Source organism: Anopheles cruzii, chromosome 3 (genome assembly GCF_943734635.1).
Source record: "Anopheles cruzii chromosome 3, idAnoCruzAS_RS32_06, whole genome shotgun sequence".
NCBI classification, from domain to species: Eukaryota; Metazoa; Arthropoda; class Insecta; order Diptera; family Culicidae; genus Anopheles; species Anopheles cruzii.
The window spans coordinates 43,506,906-43,524,698 of record NC_069145.1 but is presented as its reverse complement, the minus strand read 5'-3'; the positions used below and the strand labels follow the sequence as shown (position 1 = coordinate 43,524,698).

The 17,793-nt window shown below is 47.7% G+C and overlaps 1 protein-coding gene across 1 annotated transcript in view; it reads right to left on the bottom strand.

Moving 5' to 3' along the window:
• Positions 1-12,452: 12,452 nt before the first annotated feature.
• LOC128270451 (uncharacterized) overlaps positions 12,453-17,793 on the bottom strand; it is a 25,585-nt gene continuing 20,244 nt past the window's right edge. Inside the window, exon 4 of the mRNA XM_053007848.1 lies at positions 12,453-12,458. Within this exon, the coding sequence (XP_052863808.1) occupies positions 12,453-12,458 (6 nt within the window). The remainder of the gene's footprint in view (positions 12,459-17,793) is intronic.

The following is a 17,793-nucleotide window of genomic DNA, read 5'->3' as shown; positions in this document are numbered from 1 at the left end:
AATTTAGCTGTATTGAGGCGTTTGAGAGAGAAAATCCGTAGGAAACGTCCGGAATTATGGAAGGAAAATTCGTGGATTTTGCATGACGATAATGCACCATCGCATCGAGCTCACGTCGTGATCGATTTTAAGACCAAAAATTCGATAAATATCATCGATCAACCACCATACTCATCAGACCTAGCTCCGGCCGACTTTTTCCTGTTCCCTAAACTCAAATTGCCACTCGGAGGACACCGTTATGAGTCAATTGAAGACATAAAAGAGAATTCGACGCGAGAGCTAAAGAAGATCCCGGAAAGTAATTATAAAACATGTTTCGAAGATTGGAAGAAGCGTTGGCACATGTGTATTGCATCAAATGGGGCCTATTTTGAAGGCGACAAAATAAATATTGATGAATAGATGAAGACTTTTTGATTTATTTACAATTTCCGGACACTTTATTGTCACAATTGTACTTCTGAACTGCTATGGCTACTCCTCAGAAAGATCAATTTGTAAAATAAACCAAGACATATCCCAAATCCTCTCCAACCATCCTAACCAAGAACGTAAACTTTTAAATTTCCTTAGAAGAACCGGACTATACACCCAAATCTGAATTACTTTCAGATAAACTTCAACCAGCAACAACTTCCAGCAACGACCACAATAGCTAACTAAGAGACGAATGAAGCCCCGCGCTCAAAGTCTCTATAATAAAACAACAACAACTTCGAGCTCTAGAACTCAATCGAAAAGGTCGGAATCGGTGTATTCGCGGATAAGTACGAGCGAGAGAGAAAAGAATCAACGTGTCGAATAAAGGCGAATTCTGCCAGTGTGGCAGAACTCGGAGAAACCAAGGCGCGAGGCTTGTTTTCTTGTTTGACTCCGCGGAGCGAACCCCGGCGTCGTTACAGGCCTGATGTGGCGATTCGACGACGTTCGCCTCCCCTGCAGCCATGCCATGGCACTTCGTGATACGTGCCTTCGAAGAAGAATGATAAGGACCGCCAACCTGGTGACCCCGATTTACCTTTACCTGACGGTGAACCTCAACACACCAGAGGTTGTACCATCACGTAAAAAAACGTGATCCCGCGAAACGCGGAATACCCTTTTCGGCCGTGAACGCGACGCGAAGTGAAAACCACGTGTTTTAAAAAATGGCGACCAAAGAGTCACCGCCAGATGTGGAAACGGCAACCGATGTGAAAGCGGCAACCGAAGAGCCATCCGAAGATAACCAGTATGTTATAGGCAAAACTAACATTCCGGTGTTTTATGCGGACGATATAGAAACATGGTTCATATGCCTAGAAGCGGCATTATGTGTCAACGGTATCATCAATGACAAATATAAATTAAACTCGGTGATCGTGGCGCTCGACTCGCGCGAAAAGTTCGTGCATACGGCTATAACCAGGTGCAATGAAGCCAAGTCGAAAGACCGTTATGAAATATTGAAAGCCGCTGTCATGGCTCATTTCCGACCCTCGCAGACCCAACGCTTAACCAATTTGCTGTCGGGAATGGCCTTGGGAGACCAAAAACCAAGCATCCTCCTTGTTGAAACGCGAATTCTAGGAACGCGTGTGTTGGAACGAAAATTCCAGGAACGCTCGAGAACAAAGAAAATGCAAACCTAGGACAAAGTAACAAACAAAAGAACAGACGCGCGAAGCAGGAAGTCAAGCAACAGGCGCGCGAAACACGAGCAGAACCTGTTCGGGACATGTCTCGGGCACGATATTTGGGTGGTCGAGAAAATGAGTAGACATCGACAGTTGGAGAGGGCAGTTGCGATTTGGAAGCGAAGTGTGATAGTCGACTTGTGAAGGAGATTAAATCCGAAAATTAAATTTTTGATCGTGCGCGCGTGTTCGATTCGGAACTTTGAATCGAAGCTGATTGGCAAAACCTATTTTTCTTGGATTTTTATTGGTCGCGACTCAACACTCCTATCGGAGATGCGGCGAATGGGTGGAGCCGGTTGTACCGACAACGTTTTAAGCAATCTGTGGTAACGAGCACTTCAAAACACGGCTCGTTCAATCATACCCGGAATAGCAGCCACGACACTAGACGAGCAAGCGCGAGTAGCGGATACAATTTTAGAAGCTCCTCGTGACCAAATCGCTGCTGTCCAACACCCTGAACCATCTTCACTAGAGCAGTGCACTGTGCACTGAACGAATTGTAAAACGCGTACGGCTGAACGAAAACGCCGCGGACGCGGAGAAGCGGATCCGGTTTTAATAGTAGAGACAACCCCGGCAGAAAAGGAGCTAATTTTTTAACTTATTCTATTTTTCTCGAAGCCACTGAACGTCGTCGTGATGAGTCCGAGAAAGGCTCTAGTGAAACAGAACACATCTGTGACGAGAACGGTGTCGATGGAGCAGTTGAAGAACCTAGAGGCCGAGGTCGCCGAATTGAAAGCGAAATTGGAAGCGACGGCCGAGAAGGCACACACTCCACAAACACCGGTGAGTGAGGAGATCGATCGGATGAAGCAGATGCTGAACCGAAACCCATGGGGAAACGGAGCACCAGCCGAAGCAAGCGAAGGAGAGCACGTGCCGGACCTAACCTTATTGTTCGGCAACGTGCCGGTGCCCGACCATGTGCTGCAGCGGGGAGAGCGATGCCCTATACTGGCCGAAAGAGAGGCACGGAAGGCAATGGGCCGGGAATTGCCGAACTTCGACAGCAACCCGGCAGAATGGCCGCTTTTCATCGGCACATATATGCAGACGACGATCGCGGGAGCCTATTCGGCCAGAGAGAACACGATCCGCCTGCGCAATTGCCTCAAGGGCGCGACTTACGACGCAGTGGCAGGGAGCCTCATGTTACCAGAAGCACTACCAAGAGTGCTGGACACTCTGGAAATGCTATTCGGAAGGCCAGAAATCCTGATACAGGCGCTACTAGAAAAGATCCGGAAAGTGCCGGCACCAAGCGCAGAGCGATTGGAGACTTTGTGCGACTTTGCGCTTGCGGTGCGCGGCCTCAGCGACCATTTGATCGCAGCCGGACAAAGGGGCCACCTGGAGAACCCAGTGCTGTTGATGGAGCTAGTGGAGAAGCTGCCAGCGCATGTGCGGTTGTCGCGGGGCAACCATCTGACAGGGACAAAAACGGCGGCAAACCTGCAGAGTTTCAGCGAGTTTATGTTCGACGTGGCGCGCTCAGTGAGCAAGGTGACGCTGTACACGGGCGGCAACAACTCGACAGCGAAGAGCGCCAGCGAGAGAAAGCAGGTGAAAATGGTGGCAATGCACTTCGTGGAAAACAGTCACGACGTAAAGGCAGTCACTAGAACACTTTGGACAGATTCCGCGACGGTTTTGGGATGGTTGCGTGGCGACCCACGTAGATACCGTCAATTCGTAGCTGTCCGAGTCGGGAAAATCGTGTCCAAAAGCAGTACAAGCGAATGGCGGTGGGTACCAACGAAGATGAATCCGGCTGACATGGCGACCAAGTGGTCTAAGATGCCCGACCAGGCGAGCGAAGAGTTGTGGTACAAAGGACCACCCTTCTTGAAAGAACCGAAGGAAATGTGGCCGAAACCCAGAGGCCAAACCTGGGAAACTACCGAAGAGGTGAGGCAAACCTGTGCGCATGTAGCCGTGACCCGACCAGAAGCCTTGATTGTCCCTCAACGGTTTTCTAATATGAAACGTTTGATAAACGCGGTAGCATACATGTGGAGGTTCATAGAGAACGCTAAAAATAAAAGGAGAGTTCGAACTCCAGAAATGGAACATTTACGATCAGACGAATAAAATAAGGCTATTGCCACACTCATACGACAGACTCAGAATGAAGCATTCGCGTCAGAATTGACTGAATTGAATTGAATTGAATTGAGAATGGATGGGCGAATTGCAAATGCACCCAACGAGGCAGAGGAAGCGAAATTTCCTATCATTTTGCCAAGAAGACACCGTTTTACAGAATTATTGCTTAATGAATACCATAAGAATTACCAGCACGCGACATGGAAACAGTAGTGAACGAAATCCGTCAGAAATACCACATTCCCCGGCTGAGAGTAGAAGCTAGACGCGCCGCAAACACATGTCAGTGGTGTAAGGTTTACTGTACCAAACCTCAAATACCAATGATGGCACCGCTGCCTATTGTAGCAGGCATAGGAGTAAGGTCAGTTTAGAAAGTATGAAATAAGTAGACTAAGTCAGGAACAGACGGAGGTACAGAAGAATTGCAAACGAGAAGCATTCGAAAATTAGACTCGGAACGACAAACATGTGTCGGCAATATTATAGAAGAAATATAGAAGAGAAATATCATAACATGGCGACCGTGACAGCCGCACGAATCGTGCGCGAGAAAGTGAGAACCGTGAAGTAGTAAAAGGACGAAACGAAAAACGAAAAAAAAAAAACACGTGTTAAATTTCGAGTTCGAGATATACATTAGATGTAGATAATATCCAACGGTGTGTGCAAAGAAGAAAAAAAAAAAAGGACACATACACTCTGCTGCTCCGTTGGCGCCGCGCTGTGAGCGAGTGAGAGTTAAACTTCAACACTAAGACTAATGAACGCGAAATCCAAAATCGCGCAACAATAAGCGATCGCGCCGTGCCCAGGTGCGCGATCGGAAACGTAATTGGACCACGGCGTCCCGTGCCCGGGCAAGTGTAATCCAACCGAGAATGCTGCGCGTCGATGATAGCGCGTCGTGAGGCTTCCATCTTTAATTTCGCGGTCACACACGCATAACATGTGTCGGCAATATTATAGAAGAAATATAGAAGAGAAATATCATAACACTATAGAAAGACTCGCGTCCTACGAGAGACCATTCACCCACTCCGGATTAGATTTGTTCGGGCCATTGCTTGTGGTCCGTGGTAGAAGTAACGTGAAACGATGGGTTGCGTTGTTCACGTGCTTAACTATACGTGCAGTGCATGTACAAGTGGTGCACTCGTTGAGCACAGAATCTTGCGTGAAGGCCATAAGACGATTTGTCGGTCGTCGAGGGGCACCTGCTACAATATATTCCGACAACGGGACAAATTTCCAAGGAGCCGATAACCTGCTGAAGCAGCAGATGCAGGTATTAGCTACCACCTTCACGAATGCGAATACAGAATGGAAATTCATCCCACCAGGGACTCCTCACATGGGCGGGGCAACGGATGGTACGATCCGTGAAAACAGCACTCAGCACAGCCTACAACAACAGTCGCAAACTGGACGACGAAGCATTGCCGACGATGGTGGTTGAAGCAGAGGGTATTGTTAACAGTCGACCGCTAGTTTATCTTCCCCTAATTTCAGCGGAAAGTGAGGCATTAACGCCTAATCATTTCCTGCTTGGCAGTTCGAGCAGAGTGCGACAACCAGCAAGAGACCCGGCAGACTCCAGCGCGACATTACGAACGGCATGGGACCAAATACAACTGCAGCTTGACCTATTCTGGAAGCGTTGGCTAAGAGAGTATCTTCCTACGCTGACCAGACGTACTAAGTGGTTTAAGGAAGTTGAACCGGTGAAGCAAGGCGATCTTGTATTCCTATTTGATGAGATGAGGCGAAATAGTTGGGAACGTGGAGAGGTAGTTGGGGTGAGAAAGGGTAGCGACTGTAGAGTGCGACATGTGGAAGTGAGGACAACAAAGGGCAACATAGTGCAACGGCCCGCCGCAAAGGTTGCAGTGCTAGAAGTAGATGAACGGAAAGTTTAGGAACGAGTAGTATAGTACGGGAAGAAAAGTGTAAGAATTAGAGAGAAGGTAACACCACGCTAGTCGGTGGTGTTACGGAAGGGGGTTGTTAGGAAGATAAATTGAATTGAAGGAGAATAAATGATACAACAAGTTAGGATCACCCTGTGTCGACCCAAAGAAGGCCCAAAGAAACGGCCCAAAAGAAGCGGCCCAAAAAGTTTACTGTCAAAAGGCCGGTGAGTGAATCAGTGGAGAACAAAGCAAAGAGGAACACGTTTTTCAACGCTTCCAAATAGAAAAATATAGTTTGAGAAGGAGCTCGGAAAAGGTTTCGAAAGTTGTTTGAGTTGGCTATAGCCATTACTAAGCTAAAACTTACAAATGGACTTTTGTCATAGCCGATGTAAGTACACCAATAATATGGTCCGATTTTTTTAAACATTTCTGATCACTCTAGTGGACGTTAAACACGGAAAGATCGTTGAGAATGAGATCGCCGTTCGTGTAAATAACATCGATGTCGTACCAAACGACCACATAGAACATGGGTCACAATATGTAAGTTTACTAGTAAGTACAGTAAGTTTACTCTTGCTTGTGACTGGACGTGTTCTTAACGCTCCGTGTGTTGTTATCAATTATCCGTTCTCGTGAAGAACCCAGAGACCTCATTGTGTTTTTTCCGTGTCGCGTTATCGTCCTGCAACTCTGCGGCGCGTTCGTGCATCATTACCGTTTCTGATTTCGGCGTCCTTTGTGTTTTTTCAAGTTGTTTACTTCTGTGCTTCGTCACTCAGGCGTCATCGCCATAGCAACCGACTGCGCTTATCTCCAACACACACACACCGCATTCGGCTTATCCTCGTAGTGTATCGGCTTATCATATCATATTGACACTGTCTGCTTGCTATCACTATGGCGGCTACGTGCTGTGCTTGTGTTCGGCCGATTGGCAGCGAGGACATGTATCAGTGTGACGGACTGTGCAAAAAGGTCTTCCACTGCGCTTGCCTTGGTGTCTCCAGCAGCCTCGTCAGGGAGCTGAAGAATACTGATACCCAGCTGCGGTGGCTATGCACCGATTGCAACTTACTGCGCAGAAAAGTCGGCGAGCTCGGAGTGGTACTTGCCTCACTCAAGGACGAGATACTCTTGGAGGCAGATCGGCGCATCAACGAGGCGGCGGAGCTGAAGGCATCGCTACTTGATCTTTTCGAACAGCGCCTTGCTTCGGCCTTAGATCTCCACAGGGGCATAGTTCTCGACGCTATCCGCGACCGGCCTAGCACGAACATGAACACCCTCTACCCACCTCAAGGAATAGCTACTACGAACACATCTACAACACCTCTTCCCGAACGCACTGCGTCATCCGGGGGCCTTTTTAGCGAAGTACTGGCCAATGCGCCTAAACGTAGGCTACTGGATCGCTCGCCGCCCACTCGCTCTGCACCCATACCACTCGTGCAAGGCACCGCTCCGGACTGCTGACCGTCGGATCAGAACAATTGCTCCCAACGCACCGCGGACCTGGCTGTATGTGACTCGGGTTGCACCAGACGTCACTACGGATGAGATGACCAGATTGGCGTGCAAATCACTTGACTCAAGTGATGTTCTGGTGTATGCCTCGTGACCGCGACCCTAACACACTGACGTTTATATCATTTAAACTCGGTGTTCCAGCCGAGCTTCGGGACATTGCTCTATCTCCAGCCACGTGGCCACGTGGCCTGCTGTTTCGGGAATTCGTACCGCGGAATGACACTAAACATCTCCATCAAAATTTTTGGCGTCCTCCATCATCACCAGTTCCACCGCCACCGAATGTATTCGAAGAGACTCGCTTGGACACCTCCGCACCGGGCACGGTAGAAGAATAGACTCTGGCTTATCTATTTACTATCAGAATGTACGGGGCCTACGCACACGTATCGACAGTCTCCGTCTCTCTCTTACCGAACAAGACTATGATGTTGTCTTACTCACCGAAACGTGGCTTAACGAGTGCATTCCCTCGAGCTTGATCTTTGGTGAGAACTATACTGTTGTCAGAACCGATCGCAACCCGGATAACTCATCGCGTGCCGACGGCGGTGGAGTACTCATAGCGGTCTCGTCCTCCCTAAGGACTAGCGAATGTAACTCGCGAGCACCATCGCTTGAGATCTCTTGGGTGAAGATCACTCTCGATAGTGTCTCTCTTTTCCTCGGCTGCGTGTACATTCCACCTTATCGCACGACATGCGCAGAAACCGTAAAAACACTGTACGAATCGATGGAGGCGATATATGAGCAAGCTTCGTTCGGCGATCATTTCCTGCTCGTTGGCGATTTCAACTTAAACGGTATCTCCTGGGATCTCCCTCATCCAACGGCTAAATCAACCGCAGCTAAGCGATTCTTAGACGTCATAAACATGCTGAACCTAAAACAAATCAGTTGTGTACGCAACATCAATGATAAGCAACTTGATATTGTTCTGGCCGGCGAGGATACGGCAGATATCGTGCGAGTCGCAACCGCCCCCGAATCGCTAGTAATTATTGACAGCCATCACCCACCACTCCTGCTGTGGCTACAACCCAGATTTTCAGCTGTACTCGACCACACAAGGACTTCAAAATCCTTCCTCAACTTCAGATGTGCCGACTATTTTCTTTTAGACAACTGCTTTGCCTTAGCTGATTGGGGCGTGCTTCATGAAGCTAAAGTATCAGTTGATGACGCAGCGCTGTTCTTCAACGAAACGATCCGGAAGGTCCTTGAGGCAGCGGTACCGCGTACAGTACATTCTGAATAAGCAAAACGATCTAACACGGAACCCGCAATCGTTCTGGAAATTCATCAACTCCAGACGACGCGAGCGCAAGGCTCCCTCTGACATCGAATACGATGGTAGCTGTGCATCCACAGACTTGGCAAAAAGTGAAAGATTCGCCGCGAGGTTTCGTGATGTGTACACCCGCTCGAATCGAGGAGGCAACCTCCGCGCGACGTCATATCTCTAAACTCGGTAACAGTCGACGCGCGAACGGTCAGCATGGCCCTGACACAACTGAAGTTGAACTTTAATCCAGGGCCCGATGGGATTCCTTCATCGGTCCACAAACGGTGCCCCAGCCTGTTGCCCTATCTCGTCCGTTTGTGCCAGCTATCGTTCCAGGGAGCCAGCGTTCCGAGAATCTGGAGAACGTCTACTCTGATACCACTCCATAAAAAAGGCGACAAGAGGCATGCCACAAATTATCGGGGTATTACATCCCTTTGTGCATGCGCTAAGCTGGCGGAACTGCTAATGCACAAAGAACTTCTAAATGCTGCCACGCACTATGTCTCCCTAACCCAGCACGGTTTCATGCCCAAACGCTCAACATCAACAAATCTGATCGAATTTGTCTCTGATTGTATGAGCAGTTTGGGCAGGGGATACCAAGTCGATTGCCTATACACTGATCTGAAAGCAGCCTTCGACAGTGTATCGCACGATATACTGCTCGCCAAGCTGGAAAGGCTGGGACTTTCTGAAGCAATCCTGGGCTGGCTCCGATCCTATCTGATTGGGAGACAATATAGCGTGAAAGTTGGTCCTGCCTTCTCTAAACCGTTCACCAGCTCATCCGGTGTCCCGCAGAGCAGCACTCTTGGACCCCTGTTATTCGTGCTGTTCATCAATGACGTCTCCTTCGTCCTACCTGTTAAGTGTTCTCTATTATACGCGGACGACCTAAAACTGTTCATGCCTGTTAAATGTTCTGCTGACTGCGAATCGCTTCAACGAGTGTTTGTTATGTTTACTCACTGGTGTGTCCAAAACTGCGTAACGTTGTGCGCCGATAAATGTGCTGTCATAACCTTCACGAGGGCAAAACACCCGATTACTTTTGACTACCGCGCCGGTACCACCTCAGTTAGGCGTGTCCATTATGTTAAAGACTTAGGCGTTACACTCGACAACAAGCTAACCTTCCACATGCACCACGAGGACATTGTAAACCGCGCGAATAGAGCACTTGGCCTTTTAATTAAAATGACTCGCGAGTTCCAGGACCCCATGTGCGTCAAGTGTCTCTACTGTGCTCTAGTCAGGCCTATACTTGAGTACGGCTCCACAGTTTGGAGTGGGAACGGCATATGGTTGGCATGGAAAGTGATACCTACAAGTGTTTAATAGAGTTTCTAGAACAACGAGTGAACATTTTAAAGGCTTCGGCACAGAACAATTATCAATTAGAATCGATCATGGTGACCGGCAAACAGGCAAGAAGAGATAATCGAAATGTGGCATTGCCTACGCAGAAAGCGGATATCAAGAACAAAGAGTTCGCCAAATGTGTCATGTGTAACGAACAGCATGCGTTATACATGTGTGAGAAATTCGACAATGCGTCCGTGTTACTGCGAGAGGAAGTGGCAAAAAAAATGGCGTTTGTTTCAACTGTCTAAAACGAGGACACTCATCGCGTGAGTGTAGATCGCCATTTGCTTGTAAAAAATGTAAAGGGAAGCATGACACAAAACTGTGCAAGACAGAACGCGGATCAGAAAGTGAAATACTGCCAGCACCAGCTAAATTAACCGCCGCGACACATGGCACGGACATTCAAAGAACGGTGCTGTTGTCAACGGCTCAAATTATAATTTTGGATGTTAACCATCAATGGTTCACAGCTTAACCTAATTACTGAAAGATTAGCTCAAGAGATTCGTTTAAAGAGAACAAAGGTAAACGAACACATTGTTGGAGTAAGTGGAGCGAGCATGAAACTAGCAGGATCAGTGGTGGGTACCATTCGATCGTTAGCAACTAATTATTCGTCGTGTTTAGAATTTTTGGTGTTGCCAAAAATAGCTACCGATTTACCATCCGAAACCATAAATACAAGCGGATGGAATATTCCACAAGGGATTCGATTGGCGGATCCAAATTTCTATGAAAAAAATCCGATAGATATGTTAATTGGAGCGGACACGTTCATGAAGAGATGATCAAGGCGAGAAAGATAAGGTTGGATCGCGAATTACCAACATTGCTGGAAACAGAATTAGGTTGGATAATCAGTGGCGCATACACTGAGCCAAATCCAAGGCAATCAGTGGCATGCACAGTTGTCCAGCAAGGGAATGAGCCCGATATAAGCTTGTGGGGCACCTGAATCTAGCCCTATAAACTCGAGCGCACTCGAACCCGGCGTTATAGACGTGGCTACGTGCGCGGTGAGCCGGGAGAACTTGGAAAATAAACGAGCGGTCACTCTCTCTTGTGTGCTGCCGCTGAAAAGAACGTATCGTGTCGTGTCGTATTCTATCCTACATTTCGATCCCGAAATATATTGGCGCTGCGTGTTAAAGCCGCCAAATTGGTGACCCCGATTGAACAATTATAAAGTGAACAAGAACATAAAATGCTGGGAGAGCAAGACAGCGGACCCGCAGACGTGGACCAGATGATAGTAGCAAAAGTCAGCTTCCCGGCGTTCAACCACGACGACGTGGAAACGTGGTTCGTGTGCCTAGAGGCGGTGTTCTGCGTGAACGTCATAAAATCTGACCGGCAGAAGTTTAACGCCGTCATAGTGGCGTTGGGGAGTCGCGCCCGTCACGTGTGCGCGGCTTTCGAAAAAGGGGCGAACGCAACGACAAATGACCGCTATGCCACCATAAAGAAGGGCGTTTTGGAGCACTTCTTGCTGTCAGACAACCAACGGCTGACCAGCCTACTATCGGGCGTCGTCCTAGGCGATCGCAAGCCGTCGACGCTGCTGACAGAAATGCGTCGTCTGGGTGGCAGAGCCTGCTCGGACGCCATTTTGTCGAATATCTGGCTCCGCGCACTCCCCACCACGACACGCTCAATAATCGCGGCCATGAAGAACGCAACGCTGGACGATCAGGCAAGCGTGGCCGATAAGATATGCGAATCAGCGCTATGCGAACAGGTCGCAGAAGTGCAAAGGACAGAGGCCGGAAGTACCCGCATAGAAGCGCTGGAGAGCCAAATTACCACACTAACAGAAAAAATGGATCAAGTGCTTTCAATCCATGCAGCACGCGGTAGAGAAAGAGACACCTGGCAAACGAGAGACAGTTCAGAATATGCACAACGGCAACGTAGCGGACCTCGAACACGAAACCCAGGTCAACCAACACCACAAAGATGGATTTGCAAATACCACTGGCGTTTCGGCTCAGAAGCGTACCGCTGTGAGAGAACAAAGCCGGGAACCAATGAGACGTGCACTTTTTTTGGAGAAGCGCCCAGCGGCCACAGACCCGCGACGGGCACCAACACACACGTCAGAGTAGAGCACACACAAAACCTCACCAGCGAAATCTTGCGCGTGCACGTAAACGACGCGATTTCGGCTAAACAGTTCCTGATAGATACTGGCGCGGACATTTCGGTGATCCCGCCGTACGAAAACGAAAAACAACATCCAAACCAGAGCAGGGTACTCCACGCCGCAAACGGTAGCCCCATCGCTACATACGGCACTAAACACCTAACAATAGACATGGGATTACGTCGGAAATTCGTATGGATTTTCACGGTGGCAAACGTGAGTACTCCGATCATAGGAGCGGATTTTCTAAAACACTACGATTTACTTGTAGATGTTAAAAGAGGGAGGTTGATAGACAACATTACGCGGCTAGAAGTACACGATATTAACGCTTCAACTGGGCCAGCAATAACGACATTTAACACGTCGTCGCTGTGCGGAAAAGAGCGGGTAGTGTGCGGAAAAGAGAAAAGCTATTGCTGTGCAGAAAAGAGAGAATAGCAGAGAATAGAGAATAGCAGAAAATAGAGAATAGAGAGAATGAAAGATCAGCAAGTGCGTCTGCGAGAGTTAAGCTCAGTAGGTTTCGAACATCCGCTAGTGATAGTTGAGACGATGGAAGGAGCTATTTGATGTGAGTTTGTAATGAAATAATACGGAAATAATTTGCACGGAATGTACTAATACTGAATAAAATTGAGCAGTTTAAAGCTGCTCAATAGCACGCTGTTTGGAACGGAGCCTTCCTTTTGTTTCAGACTCACTACCAGGGATTTGTTTCGTGACAAACTTTAAAATCAAATAGAAATCATCCGGTCAGTGAACTTCGATCGCAATGGCGACAATGAAAAATCTGACGATAACGCCGTGTGGAGCCTGCGGGACGACATCAACCCAAGAGGAACTCATGGTGGCCTGCGATAGCTGCGATACGTGGTACCATCAGCGATGCGTTGGGGCCACGCAAAAGCAGCTAGAAGCAGAGGTATTGGTATTGCAAAGAGAGCGCGTGCCAAAGTAAAAGTGAAAAACAAGATGGAGATCGGCGTGACGAGCCGAAATCATCGTTCGCTCATCGTTTGAAGATTCTTGAACGAGAGCAAAGGGAGCAAGAAGAAGAACTCGAAGCAGAACGAATTCTGCTAGAGAAAAAGTTAGAGATGGATCGCGTAATTAGTGAAAAGAAGTTAGAAATGGAGCTCATGATGAGTGAAAAAAGGCTTCGCATGGAAAAGGATATTAGAGCTAAAGAATTAGCGCAAGAAAAAGAGTTTAAAGAGCGCTGGCAAAAAATACGCAGTACGAGAGAGCGAGAGGAGAAGTCAGACTCGGAGTCTGAGTGTGAAAGCTTAAATTCTGTGCGAAGTGGTATGGCCATAGCGCGTGAAAGGTTAGACAGGGACGAACGAGAACAGGTAAATTCGCGAGTACAGAATCGGACTTCGACCCCACATGGGCTGGGGCAACACCCGGAAGGTATCACGCGTGCGCAGCTAGCTGCTCGGAAGAGTATTAACAGAAGGCTGCCTAGTTTCAGCGGCAAAGTTGAAGAGTGGCCGTTATTCATTGCCGCGTACAAAGCAACAAACCAAGCCTGTGGCTTCTCTGATGTGGAAAATCTGATACGGCTACAAGAAGCTATAAAGGGTCCTGCTTTAGAGAACGTGAGTGGGCAATTGCTACTGCCTAAGACAGTCCCTAAAGTAATAAGCAAACTCCGGCAACTATATGGTCGCCCAGAGCAATTGCTCTACAGCTTAGTAGTAAAAGTAAGGCGACTAGATCCCCCTAGAGCTGAAAAACTAGAATCGTTTATTCCGTTTGGAAATAAGGTGGAGCAATTGTGCGATCATCTGGAGGCAGCGAGCATGACTCAACATCTGAAAAATCCTCTGCTCATCCAAGAACTGGTAGACAAGTTACCAGCAGGTGATAAAAGAGGATGGATCCGCTACCGCAACGAAAAGAATGAGGTGACAATGAGAACACTTTCAGATTTTCTTTCTCAAATCGGTCGTCACGCGCAAAGCCCACTGGTACGGTACCCCGTCACTGAGCACATCGCGCACATCAACGTGGATTCGATTCGCGCACATCAACGTGGATCTAATCGGACCGTTTCCAATCAGTAATGGTTATCGATACTGTCTAACCATTATTGACCGATTTACGCGATGGCCAGAGGCTATACCGATCTCGGATATCACCGCGAAGACTGTTCCCAATGCACTCCTCACACATTGGATTGCACGTTTCGGCGTTCCCACTTACATCACTACTGACCAGGGCAGACAATTCGAATCGTCGCTGTTCAGAGAGTTAACGCAGATACTTGGCTCAAAGCATATTAGGACTACAGCATACCATCGACAAGCGAACGGTCTTATCGAACGATCGCATCGCACATTAAAAGCCGCCATCTGCTGCAAAAACACGTCCAACTGGAGCGACCAGCTACCGCTCATCCTCCGTGGCCTACGTACAGTATTTAAACCCGACATCCAGGCATCGCCGGCAGAACTGGTGTATGGAACGACACTCCGAATTCCAGCACAGTTTTTTGCCGAGCAGCCGCATACGACGGATGTCAACTACTCCGAGTTTCGTCAGCAGCAGAACAAAGCGTTTGAGAAAATCCAACCAACCTCGACGGCATTGCACACCGAGAAAATCGCTTTCGTCCACTCGAACCTCGCGACATGCACGCATGTATACATCCGCGACGACACCGTTCGGCCTGCTCTGACACCTCCTTACCACGGTCCATACCAAGTCCTTAAACGAGATCCTAAGTCTTTTCAGATCAACATCCGCGGGAAACCGACCGGGCGGGACGAAGACTCAAATAAAAAGGCTTCAGCGTTTACAGAATAGAATAATGAGGGTAGTTTTGTGTTATGGTCGCTCTGCATCATCAGCGGTAATGCTGGACATTCTGCAATGGATGTCAGTAGAACAGTTGGTGGTGTATCGCACCATGATATTTATTTACAAACTAGTCAGGGGCATGCTTCCGAATTACCTAGGAGAACGAATAGTTAGGGGATGTGATGTACATAAACATCACACACGCAGAGCACAAGAGCCAAGAATTGTAAAGATGTCTTCCAGAATTGCCGGCAACTCCTTATTTGTAAAGGGTATCCAATGGTTCAATTCAATGCCCAAAGAGATAGTAAATACAGAGAACATTCGGGAGTTTAAACGAAGGTGCGCTCTGTACGTCAAAGAAGTAGTTAGGTAAATGTTGTATCGTATTGTATAGACTTGTAAACTACTGCACTCATCGACGGAAGCTGGATGATGATGAGGAAAATTTTTTTTCATAGAACTTTGATTTTTGATCTTGATTTAAAATAATAAAATAGTGTACATGAATGAGACAACATATTTTTGAGACGCGCGCGCGTAAAAGTGGACAGTTGATGCAGACACTCAACAGTAGAACGACTCTCGCTGCACTCGTGCTAGCGCGGGACAGGTGCATCAAATACGTCCATTGATGATTTTTTTTGATGTACCGTAAATGTCCCAGATAAATGTAATTTCGGCCGTTCTTGGTAGTGGTACCCTAACGCTACAATAGTTTTAGGGAACCGGCTACATTGAAAGAACTGGAGATTTTACGGGGGCAATCCGGAGAGTGGTTCCGTATGCGTTTCCTCCTTATGGAAATGGCTGGATACCGCTGTATGCATGGATTAGAGTCAGACAGAGTGTTCTAGAGTGTCTTGCAACGATGCCACCACTTCGTTTTTTTGAAATCTTAATATCATAACGATAACTATCTCGCCTATCTCAAACCTATGTTGGGGTAAGAGATGGGTCTCATTATCATCATCATCATCATCGTGATCCAGGGGTTTTTGTGACGGCTTTGGTGGACGCCATAAGCGAAACGAATGCCAATTTCGCGACGCGAAACGTCATGTGTGCCAAAAGAAAGGACACATTGTGAGAGTCTGCAGATCGCAGAAATCGACGAAACCAGAAAAACGTAAGCCACAACAGTCTCCAGCAAACGAGGTCGACTTGGTACAGTCCCTCACACATGTACACAGCGTCTCTTCGCCGGTTAAGAAAACGCTCGACGTCAAGATCGACGGTTGTAACCTACAGATGGAGTTAGACACTGGAGCACCATGCGGTATGATTGGTATTACCCATCTTAAAAAACTAAAACCTAATTTTGCGCTAAGAGAGACGGACAGACAATTTTCCAGTTACACCGGTCACCCCGTCACCTGTCTAGGAAGCCTACCTGTACATGTGACCATCGGTACAACAACACGGAAGCTGAACCTGTATGTCGTGTCCGGGAAAGCAGAACCACTCTTGGGCCGCGAATGGATCGTTCACGTCAACGACCAGATTAACTGGAGGGAACTATTTTCAGGCGACGCATTCATCAACGCGATCACAAGCAGTGACATCTCACCGGAACAAACTAATCAAATGTCTAAGTTACTTGACAAATTTAGCGCCATTTTTAGCGACGTTCCCGGGAAACTGACAGGACCGCCAGCGAAGGTACACCTAAAACCTGGCGTATCACCAGTATTCGCGAAAGCACGAGATGTACCGCTAGCGCCTCGTGACAGGTATGCAGCTGAGGTCGATAGGAAGCTCGATCTTGGATATTACGAAAAGGTAGAATATTCCGAATGGGCGACTCCAACACATATAGTAATAAAAAAAAAAAACGGTAATATACGGATCACAGGCAACTACCCAAAATAGAAACCCTTTTCAATAAGATGAAGGTAGCCGCCCTGTTTTGTCACTTGGACATTACCGATGCTTATACACACCTTTCCATAGATAAAGAATTTTGCAGCGTTCTGACGCTTAACACAAGTACACATGGACTTATCCGCCCAACGAGAGCGGTATACGGAGCCGCAAACATTCCCGCTATCTGGCAGCGGCGTATGGAAACCGTCTTACAAGGACTCGATAACGTCGTCAATTTCTTCGACGATATTATCGTCTTTGCGGAAAATTTCGACAAGCTGATCCAAAACCTCACTACAGCATTAGAGCGACTTCAACAAAATGGGCTGCGGCTAAATCGCTCGAAGTGTATTTTCGCCACCTCCTAGCTTGAATGCTTAGGTCATCGTATCGATCGAAACGGCTTACATAAATCCGATAAACAAATTGAAGCTATCCAGGATGCATCACGGCCAACGACCCCGGAAAAATTGCAATTGTTTTGTGGCGGACCACACAAATACATGTAAATACACGTTAGAATAAATATAATAAAATCAGTAGAGTGATAACCACCAAACCAACCACTTCGTTCTCGAGTAGCTCTACAACTGGTGACCCCGATATTTCCCGATATTACCCGATATTACCCGATATTACCCGATATTACCCGATATATTACCCGGTTTACATTACCTTTTACCGGTAAACTTCAACGCACCTGACGGTGGACGCTAACGTGAAAAAAGCCCGAGATCCCGCGAATCGCGAATTATCCTTTTCGCCAGTGAACGTGAACGCGACGAAAAAAAACACGTGTTTTTTAAGAAATGGCGACCCAAGAGTCATCAACCGATGTGGAAGCAGCAACCAACGTGAAAACGGCAACCGAAGTGCCAGCCGCAGAGAACCAGCAGGTCATAGCCAAAATCAACTTCCCGGCATTTGATGCAGACGATATCGATATCGATATTTGATGCAGGCATATCGATGCAGACGATCTTGGTTTATATGCCTTGAGGCGGCATTCTGCGTTAACAATATCGTCAACGACAAGTATAAATTCAATGCGGTGATCGTGGCGCTCGGCTCGCGCGCAAA